The sequence below is a fragment of the Sardina pilchardus genome, chromosome 6, assembly GCF_963854185.1.
Source record: "Sardina pilchardus chromosome 6, fSarPil1.1, whole genome shotgun sequence".
NCBI classification, from domain to species: Eukaryota; Metazoa; Chordata; class Actinopteri; order Clupeiformes; family Clupeidae; genus Sardina; species Sardina pilchardus.
The window spans coordinates 18,556,152-18,569,097 of NC_084999.1; the positions used below are offsets into that span (position 1 = coordinate 18,556,152).

Below are 12,946 nucleotides of genomic sequence, written 5' to 3' on the forward strand. Positions count from 1 at the left end.
AGAGTTGGCACTTGCCCTGCAGGGCCAGAACGAAATAATACCTCTGCCTGTCCATGGGCACCAAAATCCCTTGTAAATCAGCTGCTGCGTGGACAAATCTCAGTTTAGACACGCTTAAATAACAGCATGGGAGCCGACTGCTGCCAGTAGCCCTGGCTGTGTTGGATTCACAAGCTGTATGGCAAAGTTATGCATCGGACTGGAGATGGGTTCCACTTTTATGAAGGAGCGTAACCCACTGAAGTGATTTGTTGAGGAGAGGCAGCTCTCTCCGTGAGATAACACCACATGCCCAAGTAATTAAAGAGCTCCAGATAAGGGGCATTAACATCATTAGCCATTTGTGTGCACAATTTTGCTTTGTTGAACTTGGAGGAAAAGCGGATTTATTTTCGAACATTAGCACAGATAAGCTGTGGATATCCCGTGCTAGACGTGCCTGTTGGACTGTCTGATACTGACACAAGACACGTGATACAGTGATAGCTCAGACTCTCAGTTTCCCAACACAAACATGTTTTTTGCCCTGTACTGCCACATAACTAGAAAACGAGTTCATTCGTGCTCTGCTTTGTATGTCATGGCACAACAAGAACTCAACTTAGCTCAGTGTTCCCTCAACCCCCCCAGAATATTCGCTAATCACAGTCAGATCTGGCAGTGCCACATGTGGAGTCTGTCCGAAAATCTGCTCTATGTGACGTGTGCAGTCTCAGAGGTAGTTTATTCCCCTCAGATGGTGCAATCTTCCACCCCTCCCCCGACAGTTTTAATTTAGGTCTGAGTGACATGAGTACGAATGCATGGGGTGATGGCCCCTGTCTCGAAAAGCTGTCTCAGACATGAACTTAACTTTGATAATTATTTCCCCTCCATCTCCTGGGATCCCCTCTCAGCTTGTAGCTAGATGGCTGTGGATGAAACGGCAAGGTCAAACAAGGCTACGGACTGCACGCTGACATTTCCATTTGTGTGAAAAGAGAGTGTGGGGCGCTCTTTAATCTGATTGCTGTCCAAGAAGAGGCGGACAATCTGGGATGTGTAACTGCTTTGGCTTTTGCTGCTGATCCTGACTCTAGGGCCAAAAGAGGTTTTTGACTGGTATCAGTATCTACCAGACTACCAGACACTTTTACTGTCTCTCTCTCTCTCTGTCACATGGCAATTGTATAGCTATCACAATGGAGTGATTCTAAAGCTACTACAGTGAAGTACTGAATTGCAAAATGTTCTACACATAATGAACATAGGCCTCTAGGCAGCTTAATACACACACACACACACACACACACACATGTTTTCTGGGCCAGCTGCAAGGTGAGCAGTTGATGATCAGCGGACGTGAATTCTTTAATTGGCCCTTTACCCCTCTAATGTATAGGTTGCATGAAAAATAATCCTCTTATTTACAAAGATATCCTTTTCACACCTCAGGTGACTTGCTTCTTCACTTGACTTGATTCAACAAAATCAATCCAATGCAACCAAACGTTGTTTGCCAACTGGCATAAAAACAACAACAAGCGGAAATCTATTCAGCTTCAGTTCACACTGATTGTGCAGGACATGAGGATGGAATGAAGCTACAATGCAGTACATGTAGGTAATCCTACATCGATAAACACTATGTTTTCAGTAGGCCTACTAGACAAAATGTACTGTAGAAGAAGAAGAAGAAGAAGAAATTGGTAGAAGGGGGTAAAGGATGGAAGAAAACGAAGTGAATAGTAAGTGCATAATAAATTGTGCAACACATGCCTGTTGACAATGCCAGATATGTTGAGGGAATTTCCATTTCACTGTACTGTGAAATGTATGCTTAAATAAACATTACTTGTTTCAGCAACACTGGATGAGTTGTGAGGCTAGATGTGAACAGTGATAGCCTACCTTGAACAGGTTCAAGCCTCTTACAAACTGAGAGGAAAAGTTGCTATCATTTATTATTTTTAGATCTGGCGAAAGCAATAGCCTATAGAAAAAAATAAGGTTGCCACCTAGGCCTGCAATTTTACTTAGTAGCCTGCCAGTCTGTTTAGAATGAGAGAGAGAGGGGGGAAAACAGGCTTACACATTCTACTCCATAAAATAATGCGCAAGAGAAAACATAATCCAGAACCTACAATGGAGATCTTCCTTGTGTTAACGGATAACATAGGCCTACAGCATGCATTTCACATTTGCTGAGAATGACCCGTTATTAAAACAATATCGCCCTCTGCCATCAATCAATACCAAGCACACTCCCGTTCCTTTGTGTCAGTCAGCCAGCTGAAAATAGCTCCTCCCACCCACTAAAATTTTGACTGTAAACATCCCGCAGATTTTAAAGGACGAAAGCTGGCGCCATCTTGCTTGTTGTAATGAATAAGCCAGTGGAGGGAAAATACAAGTGACTTCAGTTTTCGAGAAAAAGGGTGAAATTGGTAAGTGCGTTATACTTAGAACGACAACAAAATATTCTGATATTAAGAATTGGTGTTGCTGATGGCAGTTTCAGGTGCTATGCGTTACAAATATTTTCTATAGCCATGCAACATGGTTAGCAAACCGGACTGATGCGAAAGCAGCTAGCAAATGTTCGTTCTTGCAAACGTCGATAGCGCTTCATGTGGCTAACTGTAACTAGCTAAAGAATCGGCTTCCGTAGTCACGAGTTTGCGGTGTAAATTACGGCGTCGATCAAGGTATTATTAATCTAGATGTTAAAACAAAAAAATACTCTGTGCTGTAGGGATACACCAAGCTGAATATATTTTCAGTAATTAGTTCCTGTGTTTTGTGCTAGCTTGCTAGTTGCTGGAAATCTCTCGACAGTAATGTTAGCTTGCTAATAAGCTAAGATATAGGCCAACAGACCTGTTGCGCGCTTTTTTGCATATTGGAGTATTCGATTTTTCTTGGTTCGTGTGATGTTTTCTACCCAAGCATTGAGTGAACAGTTTAAGATTTTTGAATACAACTTGTATCCGAACTCACGGACACATGATTAACGTAAGTTCTGAAGTTAGCCTTGCAATGCTAGTTAGCGACGTCGTAGTTAGCCAGGAAGCTAATGACTGTACGTTAGCAGAGACGCAAGCCACAACTTTGCGTTGGATAGTGTTTGAACGTAACGTTAGTTAGCTCCAGCTAACGTTAGCCGTCAATTCAATAAATGTTCCAATCATTGTGATAAAGAAGGGAAGGTAATATGTGTCGATTGCATTGAAATAAAAAATATTTTGTTGTGAATTGTATGTAACGGCAGGACTAAGCCAGTAAAACGTTTTCAAATGAGAAAAGACAGCACTGTAAGCAAGCTAGCAAGCTAATATTAACATTAGCCGTCAATTCAATTCCTGGCGACGTTAGGAGATGGAATTGCCCTTAGTTTGGTTATATCAAAGTCTTTTTAAAGTGTCTCTGGTTATATGCATGTGGGTATTACATTAGTCGGATTTCCACTAGACGATTGTTTGCTTCATCTAGTGCTCTCAGTCAAAAGCTTTATATTCGATTAGTCGATCTGAAGTGAAGCTACCGTGCCCTGCGTGATTTGTCATGCCCCCCATATTTTTGTCCAGCTGTCCAGTAACGGCCTGGGTAGAGCACGTTTTGAACCGGTAACGGGGATGTTGTGCTTGGTTTCGAGTACTATAAAACGGTGTAATCTAACCTTTGTTGTCATTTTATTGTAATAATATTGTTATTCATTCCAGCCCCCCGTTGGCGAAGTCAACCCTGCCGCTGTAAAAACCACCGGGGGCAATGTTTTACGCCCACTTCGTCCTCAGTAAACGTGGGCCGCTAGCCAAAATTTGGCTGGCGGCTCACTGGGACAAGAAGCTGACCAAAGCCCACGTCTTTGAGTGTAACCTGGAAAGTAGTGTGGAGAGCATCATATCGCCGAAGGTAAACCTGGGCCTCTGTCTTGTTTGATTCTTCCCATATTGTTGCTGTTTTGTTTTCCAGTATTTAGATGGCTGTGGTCTTACTGCTTCCACAAAGTTTGGGTCTACATTAGTACTTTGTAATTTATTTTCTTGACTGAGAAATAAGTCCTTTGAGGTTTGTTGACTAATGTATTTGTCTCCTTTTTTGTCTTTTTCCATCCTCATCATGTGGGTACATCCCCTGTAACTCTCCTGATTTAGGTGAAGATGGCTCTGCGTACCTCTGGTCACTTGCTGCTGGGCGTGGTCAGAATCTACCACAGGAAAGCCAAATATCTCCTGGCTGATTGTAACGAAGCTTTCATCAAGATCAAGATGGCTTTTCGTCCAGGTACAGTAACACCTGATGGAAGTGGCATGAAGTAGGCATTGAAAAGTGGATATTGAGGAAGTGACATTAATACTGGAACCTTCCATTAGCATAAAAAACCTACTCGACTTGTGGCCCCTGTAATTTTCTTATTTTCTTTTGGCATCTCTTAGTTAACTTGATGCATAGCTTAATGTTTTGTTTTGTTTGTCTCTTAGGTGTGGTGGATCTTCCAGAGGACAACAGGGAGGCTGCTTACAATGCCATCACCCTGCCCGAAGAGTTCCATGATTTTGATCAACCACTGCCAGATCTGGAGTGAGTAGTTAGTCTTTGAATATTTTATTGCCATTAGCAGACTGTGCAAGTCATACAAGTAGGGAGTGGCTCATGTGTTTGGGTGATTTATACATTTATACATCTGTTATAATGTGTATACAGACCAATAAAATGTGTATCTTTTTTATTAACGGTGTGAACTTGTGTATGTGTGCAGTTGCTAATACTCTTTGTGCTGCTTTGAATCTTCTCCGCAGTGACATTGATGTAGCTCAGCAGTTCACTCTCAATCAGAGTCGTGTAGAGGAGATCACCATGAGAGAGGAAGTGGGGAACATCACACTGCTGCAGGAGAATGACTTTGGTAAAGTTGCACGCTTTGCTGTGCTCTTTGGGTGTCTATATAAAGCATTATGTAATTTATGTAATTTTATGATTGTCCAATAAGTAGCAAAAATATTTGACTAAATTAGTGTGGTCTGCTTCTGTTGGATATCAGGTGACTTTGGCATGGATGACCGGGAGATGATGCGTGAGGAGAGTGCTTTTGAGGTGGATATCACTGCCGCCAACTCAAACCTGCTCCTGGAGTCTGAGCCTGGGACAACCGCCCTACCTGAGAAGTCCCAGCTGGACTATGATGACTTTGGAGACAACAACTTGGACAACAGTGATGGAGGAATCTTAAGTACGTAGAGATTTGGAGGTGGATGAAATGCACCGGAATGTATTGTCCTATTTGTTGTGTCCTGTTGTACAACAGAATGATCTTTGTTGTTAACCACGTTCTTGACTGCCTTCTGTGTCTACAAATATGTGACCGACTAATTTGGTCACATCACCCAAATTGACAAGCACAGATCAATGGAGAGTTTGACAGTTTTGTGATTGTTATATGTTTTTTTTTTTTTAATTATTATTATTATTGTTATTTTTTTAAGTGTTGCCACTAGTGAGCTTGCCTAGTGCACGAGAAGCACAGCACTCCTGATTGGTGCTGTTCACTGCCTCACAGGGAGGATTACCTGAATATCAAAATCATAAATGTGACCAGATTAACAGCGCACAATTAGTTGTAGCTGTTGTGATTGGGTAATAGGATTAGTTCAGATTGCTATGGTGATAGTTGTGCAACCCTACTTATAATATAATCGATGGAGAAATCTCTCTGTTTTAAACACTATGCCGTTGATGGACCTGCTGGTTGTACAGCTGTAGAAGGTTTTCAGTGAAAGGCCTGTGTCTTATTCTGAGAGTCATATTAGTATCCTACGTCAATGGCTATACTGATCACAATGTTATTACACCCCCCCCCCCCCCAGTGGACAAGCTTCTCAGTAATGAGGATGGTGGAGGTATTTTTGATGAGCCACCCACAGTCACAGATCCGGTTCCATTGCCTCAGGGTCCTGCAGATGATGAGGATGACTTTGACAACTTCTCCCGTAAGTTTCCCCAGTTCATTTTTGATGCCCTCATAGTTCATCCTCTCATTCTTTTCAGTTAGGCAACGCTAATGATCCTTCACCATGCTGTCATATTTTGCTGGGTCACAATAATTCATATTTTTATAATGATGTATACTGCAGTCTGCCATCACAAATGGTGTTAGTATTGCTATTGATGGTATCTGATGGTTCTCTTGGAACCATTTATCTTTGCTATTGCATTAATGATTTTTCTCACCTTGTCACGATGCCTTTGTAGGGCACGTGAAAATGTACAGATAGAAACCTAAACACATGTCTGACATGTTTGTCTAGCTGTGTTCCTCATGTAAGCTGATTGTTTTTGTGCAGCCGCTGGTGGTCCCGACAGCCCAGACTCTGGGCCAGCAGAGCCCCTGCCCACCATGGCTGACCACACAGAGCAGACCACTCTGGTTCACAACGAGGAGGAGGCCTTTGCTCTGGAGCCCATCGACATCACTGGTGAGGCGTTTGAGTGCTTGTAGTGCTTTACTACTGTTACGGTGGGCTCGTTGCAGAATCCAACATGATAAGGGACACAACAACTGAATTTACGTTGTAAAACAAAATGTATGAGATTTTTATAAGATATGATGTGTTGAAGACCAGCAAAATAAAGCTCCTAAATGATTACTAGATTGAAGATGCTAGAAGTCTTGGTGGATGCGTACAACTAAATGAGCTTGTTTACTTCGAGATAGCATCACCATAAGCAGACTTTTTGATGTTGTGGTTATTGCTTTGCTTTAATGATGGATGCTGAGCACTTCAAGTCCATCTCAAATCACTGTATACTAAGACGATATTTGTATTGTCGTTGTGGATCAACAGTCAAGGAGACCAAGGCCAAGAGGAAGAGGAAGCTGATCGTTGACAGCCTGAAGGAGCTGGACAGCAAGACCATCCGCGCCCAGCTGAGCGACTACTCGGACATCGTCACCACGCTGGACCTGGCGCCGCCCACCAAAAAGCTCATGATGTGGAAGGAGACAGGAGGAGTGGAGAAGCTCTTCTCTCTCCCCGCTCAGCCCCTCTGGAACGGCAAGCTGCTCAAGGTGAGGAAGCATGGAATGGGTTGGTGGAGGCATGCTGGCAGTTGGTGTGGAACGTGTGGACTTGCTGCTACCAAATTTGAAGAATTAAGAAAAATGTATATCTCCATAGCTTTGAGTTCGACAGTAGGCATAATCCATGTATAGGAAACTGGGCTGTGGTGTTTTCATAGGTGACCTCCTGTTTTTTTGTGTGTGTAAGTATGAAATAAGCAGAGCTGGAAAAGTATTTGATGATCCAACACAGGATCTATCTACTAACTAACTGTTTTGAGGAGGTGTTTATCAGTGTTTGAATGAAATATCTGTCCACTGAGTGCTGACGCTTTTGTGATTTTCCGTAGATGTTCACGCGCTGCCTGACCCCGCTGGTGCCGGATGAGCTGAGGAAGAGGAGGAAGGGTGGCGAGGCCGACAACCTGGACGAGTTCCTCAAGGAGCTGGAGAACCCAGAGGTGCCCCGCGTAGACGACCTCATGTCCCACACTGGCACAGTCATCGGTGAGCTCACTGGCATCCACATAAAGGGATGTTTATTATGAGGCTTGTCTGGGGTAAATACGGATTGTCCTTACCTGTGCACCTGTATTCCATTCATGAGATGTAGGAGTCCCAGGTTTGATCGCATACGGAATGTGATGTCCCAGGTTTTGATATTGGAACATTATTATTACATGCGCGAACACTAAAAAGGACACTCAAAACCCCAGTTGTACCAGAAATAATGCAGTTCATGTAAATGCCCTGAATCCTCTTGTCCTCCAGAAGCACGCTTGTAATGGCAGTAGCTATGGTTAGCTAAGATATGATTGTTGTTTCTCAGAAGCTGCGACCATCATGTTTTTCTGATCTCCTTTCTCTTCCCCCCTCCAGACCAGACCATCATGGAGGAGCCCAGTATGCTGCAGACCTCCTCCATCGAGGGCAGCAGGACCACCCTGGACGAGACCCTCATGCCCCCACCCTCCAGGCAGCGCGGTCTTAAGCGCAAGTCAAACGACCTGGAGACGTCCCTGCCTGTGAGTCCGCAACGCATGCCAGTGTTGCCTTTCCTACGTTGCTATGTTGTTTGTTTTTGAGTAATTTAGTGGTCCTTTGGCTAAAGCCCAATTTATGCTTTTTTTTTAGGCCTTCAGAAAATGAGTACAGACCGGCTCTGTCCATATCAGTATTCAGCATTGATCTTAAATGAGACCGAAGTAGATAGTGCACGGTTCCAGTTCATTCAAATGGCCTGCATTTGTGCTTCTGTCAAATCACCGCAGCGTTCCTCATGTCCTTCTGGTGGTTGTTTATTCCCTCCCTGTAGATGGGCCCTGTGGACCTGCCCCCAGACCAGTCGGTGCTGTCGGTGAGCCAGAGCACCCTGCCCGAGGTGCCCCTGCCGCTGGAGCAGACCGCGGAGAGCATGCTGGTGCGGGAGCTCAACCTGGAGGAGGAGGAGAAGAACAAGGAGAAGAAGGACGACGACAGCGAGGAGGAGGAGGTGAGGCCAGGCCACCATTTAGGAACGCTCACAAAGTGTATCAACCTTAACTCCTCGAGTCGAACATAGGCTTCACCTAGACGGGGTAAACCCAGCCCGATCTGCTGGCTATTTGATATAGCCATGCAGCTCAGACAGGAAACCTCCCAAATGTTTCTATCCTACTTCAGTTACAAATCTGTGGGGACCAATCACAAACTGGCTTATCCACCTGGCGCACCCGGATGGTTGGTCTGATTGTACGCAATTGGATAGTCCTTCAACTAGTCATTTGAACTATGTCCGTTGACCATGCCTCTTGTGCAGTATAAAATGCAGAGCAGACTCCCCAGACTAATGTTCCAATCTTAAAAGATGTCTGTGATAGCCAGGCTTGGCTTCACCATGACACTTCAGTATTCAGAAGTCCGTTTTTCTACCTCTGGCCAAAGCTGCGTAATGCCATGGTAGACATTGCCTGACTCGTCCTAACTCGTGTAAAAGTGTTTTTTTTTCTATAAGTCCTATATTATGCAGAATATCCAAATTAAGTACAAAATAGTGAACATTTCGAAAGAAATTTGAATTTTCTAGTTAGCCTGCTGAGACTGCACTAAGATATTATGTAAATGGGAGATGAAAACCGGACGGAAAGTAGAGTTTCGTAAATAAGGTGGCTATAACAAGGCCTCCATATGTATCCATAGCTCGTGTGTAGATGGGCTCTAGACTTTTTTTTTTACACTCTCGTTTGCCTGTTACAGGAGGAAGAAAGCCAGAGCGGAGACCAGGATCAGGAGGAGAGACGCTGGAACAAGAGGACCCAGCAGATGCTGCATGGTCTGCAGGTGAGACACTTGAGCCGGGTTGGGTTGGGCTTCACTCCCATCTGAAACCTCTCTCTCTTTCTCTCTCTCTCTCTCTCTCTCTCTCTCTCTCTCGACATGCCATGTACAGATGTCTACCTATCAATTTTTTGCATGGTGTCTTGATTCAAAAGAAACTTGTTTTCTATTTGGTTTTGCCTCAGTAAGTCTGTGTGCCTAAAATGGCAATTGTGAATTTGTAGGTATACTATTTAGAGTCTGCTTTACGAAATGAGCAGAAACTGAACATAACTGAATACATCTTCCTTGCTCAAATTAAGTTATTTTTGAGAGAAATGGGCACTTTTGATATGACCAAAGGATACATCTTGCATCTTTGTCTTCAGAGGGTCATGGCCAAGACTGGACAGACCTCCATCAGTCTCCTAGACCTGTGCAAGAACAACAACAAGAAGCAGGCTGCCGCCAAGTTCTACAGTTTCCTGGTGCTGAAGAAGCAGCAAGCCGTGGATCTGACTCAGGCCGAACCATTCAGCGACATCATCGCCACGCCTGGGGCCAGATTCCATATTGTATAGACAGATTCTTTTTTTTTTTTTTAACTCTTTTTTTACGTATATTATTGTTATTATGCTCATGTGTGGATGGGGGTGGGAGTTGGGGGTTTGGGATGTTTTTACCGTCAAAAGATCATCATGCCGTTGTTTTTATTGTAAAGCCAGGAGCAAGTGTGTGACGGCAACAATGCATGTTTGAAATCAGGCTACTGTGGTCCAAACCTGTCTACCACTGGGACTAGACGATAGTGTTTTGTAATTCATTTGCTAACCAGCTAAAATTGGTACAGTTACTTACTATAGTCAACCATGCTAAAGTTGTTTACTTTTTTATCTTTGTTGGAGGGATGGGGTGGGATGGGCTGGGCTGGGGTGTTATGTTGTTCCGCCTCTTAAATCTCTAAGCACTAGGACCATTTCCTGTTTTGTCATTAAATGTACAGCAAAAAAATGTCATGGAGTCCAATAAAATAGTTTTAAGAATTTGTACTCAAGACACAAAAATTTCTGACTACTGCAAAGCTCAAGATGCTTAGATGTTGACTGATTTCGCCTTTCTACATTGGAAGAGGATACCGGATTCAATTTGGCGAGATTTGTCTGAAAGAGTTGGAATGTGGATTTCCAGATCTGACATTTGTTTCTTTCTACTGTCTGCCTATTTTGTTTTGTCCTAGTTTTGTCCTATAACGTTTGGAAACCTACTGTTAAAACACAAATCTTTGTATTATTTCATAGGTCTTCTTTCATGAATGCTAAAATTATTTTATGAGAGAAGTTTATTTTCTCGATGAATATTTGTAAAAAAATGGCTGAACTTGTTGTTTGTAGTCTTTCACAATAAAACGTAGTTTAAATGTAACTTTTTGGCCTTTTTGAGCGTCAGTCAGATGAAACCTGTGCACACATTACCCAATTTTCTTCACTTTTTGGCAGTCTCTGAACCATGATCAGAGCAGCCCATAGACCTAAAGGAGCAGCCGTCAGCCTTGCATTTGTTCTACCCGGAACTAGTTGTCTGACGCACCTAAATACAGGAACCGCTGTTGATTCTGTTTCCTCCCCCTCTCTCGTGTAAGAATGGCCGCACGCAAAGAATCGACGACCGCAGCTGCGGTGTTATCGTCCAATACACTGGACTCACCGGTGAAGACGATCCAAATTGAGGGACTTGTAAGTTAACTTATATTTCATACTTTGTGTGTGTACTGAGAACAAAATCGGTCCACTGATGTGAAACACTGGTGGCGTGATCACAACCGGCTGATGCTTTTTAGCTTGCTAGCAAGTCATGCTAGGGTTGAGTGTCTGGGGAAAACGAGCATGAAGCATGCCCCCAGAAAAGATTGGTGAGTTAGGACTGTTCCCGTCTTGGCAGTTTGCGGTTTGGTGTTTGACCTATTTGATCACACTCAACCGCATGTTTTGTCATTATGGGTAATACTGGTAGCATCATTGGTTAGCAGTTAATGACCGGAGATTGTACGCTGATATGGTTAGCCTACATCTGGCTACAAGCAAAGTGATGGCTAATGTTCTGAGCCTGTCCCGTTAACACAGACGTGAGAGATGTATTGGTCAGCCCATCACCTTAAAATGTAGCCTGTGAGGTTGGCGGTTCGTTATAGACTCGTAGTCTTTTTCTGTTGTGCAAATTGTGTACAGTTTAAATACCATTATCGGCATCAGATATTTGATTAGTTTGATTATATATATATATGTGTATATATTAATCCAGTTTATCCGTATGTGGAGACAACAGTTGTTCTCGCTTGAAAATATGTTTTGAATGTAATATAGGCCTACCACCGATCAAAAGTTCTGAAACGCGTACTCTTTTATGAGTCTTTCGTTTTTTACTACTGTTTGTTACCAGGGAAGCCCAAGACTTCATGAACTCCACCCCTGATATCTGATTTGGACCGTTTAATCAAATTTCTCGGGTTACATCATCTGATATCAGAGCTGCCAACTTTTCAAAAAACCTTGGAGTGAGATTCTGTCGGGGGTGACCAAAACTTTTTACCGCACTCGTCGCGATACCAAAATTATTGTTTCGATCCCGATACTAAGTCAAGAATTGTGATTTCGATACTTTTTCGATGCTTTTTTATAACAATATAAATACCAAATACAATTTTAGTGTAGGGCCTATTTGGTGATTTAATCATCAGTAACCTAATATTGAATATTGTGTGATCATTCACACTAGTGGCCATCTAAGATTCTGCTCAACCCTCACCCACAGAGAAAAAGATGGTCATATGTTTCTATAGCATATATTTTGGAATTCATAACTGTACATATTTTGTTGATAATGTTATATTTTACAATCTGCATAACTATTAGTAGCTAAACATTTTTAGTCATTTGTGTACGGAGTTCAAGACTATTACACTTACTCATAGGCCTATTTTTAAATGGTGTGTAGGCCTAGGACTAATTGAGTGTGCATTAGTGGTGTGTGTAATTGAGTGCCTGTCGCTTTAAGAAATACGTGAGGTGGCTTTCTATATCACGGTTTTACTCGAGTGAAATAAAAGATGCATGACAAGGATATGTGGATGCAATTCATTTTGCTTTGTGTCATTAGATAAAATACATGTTCAAAACACTAACAAGTCGAAGAAAATCTTTCAGGGATCATATAAGAGATGAGTGTCTTGCAATATTCCTTTATGATTTTAGTGAGCACTATGATTTAGCTCTCTCCAGAAGTTATTTATCCACACGTTCCAGCAAACAAAACAGTGCAACAAAAGCGCAAGTTAGTCTAAAGTTAACATGTAGGCTAGGGAATGAAGTTCATCCACAAAAACTGATTTCTTTCAAGATTTTAAATTTAAGAGAGTGAGTTCTTAATTAACAATAGGCCTATGATATGTGTCATTGTCAACATACTCTCTGACCAGAAGGCGATTTTCTCCCGCGGGTGTCTCCTTCTTCTGTCGCAAACTTGGATGTCTATGCACTACTGTACAGTGGCGCCTCTTAGCGTCATAGGCTACCGTTGGGGAGTTTTAAAAGGAATGAACGAGTCTCAGTCCAAAAT

General features: G+C 42.7%; 2 protein-coding genes across 2 annotated transcripts in view; both read left to right on the forward strand.

Moving 5' to 3' along the window:
- Positions 1-2,300: 2,300 nt before the first annotated feature.
- LOC134082850 (double-strand-break repair protein rad21 homolog A-like) lies at positions 2,301-10,756 on the forward strand. Its single transcript, XM_062538859.1, has 14 exons — positions 2,301-2,426; positions 3,702-3,894; positions 4,137-4,266; positions 4,464-4,563; positions 4,782-4,888; positions 5,024-5,212; positions 5,847-5,969; positions 6,324-6,455; positions 6,825-7,048; positions 7,390-7,546; positions 7,919-8,064; positions 8,355-8,531; positions 9,275-9,358; positions 9,724-10,756. The coding sequence occupies exons 2-14, from the start codon at positions 3,751-3,753 to the stop codon at positions 9,913-9,915; spliced, it is 1,905 nt and encodes a 634-aa protein (XP_062394843.1). The 5' UTR covers positions 2,301-2,426; positions 3,702-3,750; the 3' UTR covers positions 9,916-10,756.
- A 160-nt stretch (positions 10,757-10,916) lies between these two features.
- Positions 10,917-12,946, forward strand: part of LOC134082851 (eukaryotic translation initiation factor 3 subunit H) — a 36,020-nt gene continuing 33,990 nt past the window's right edge. The window contains exon 1 of the mRNA XM_062538860.1: positions 10,917-11,067. Within this exon, the coding sequence (XP_062394844.1) occupies positions 10,975-11,067 (93 nt within the window). The 5' untranslated portion in view covers positions 10,917-10,974. The remainder of the gene's footprint in view (positions 11,068-12,946) is intronic.

Bases quoted from the DNA above. Each gene is read 5' to 3' on its own strand.
- LOC134082850 (XM_062538859.1), top strand. From the start codon at position 3,751: ATGTTTTACGCCCACTTCGTCCTCAGTAAACGTGGGCCGCTAGCCAAA. The intron at 5,213-5,846 runs GTACGTAGAGAT...CCCCCCCCCCAG, and splicing joins CAGTGATGGAGGAATCTTAA to TGGACAAGCTTCTCAGTAAT. The intron at 8,532-9,274 runs GTGAGGCCAGGC...TGCCTGTTACAG, and splicing joins ACGACAGCGAGGAGGAGGAG to GAGGAAGAAAGCCAGAGCGG.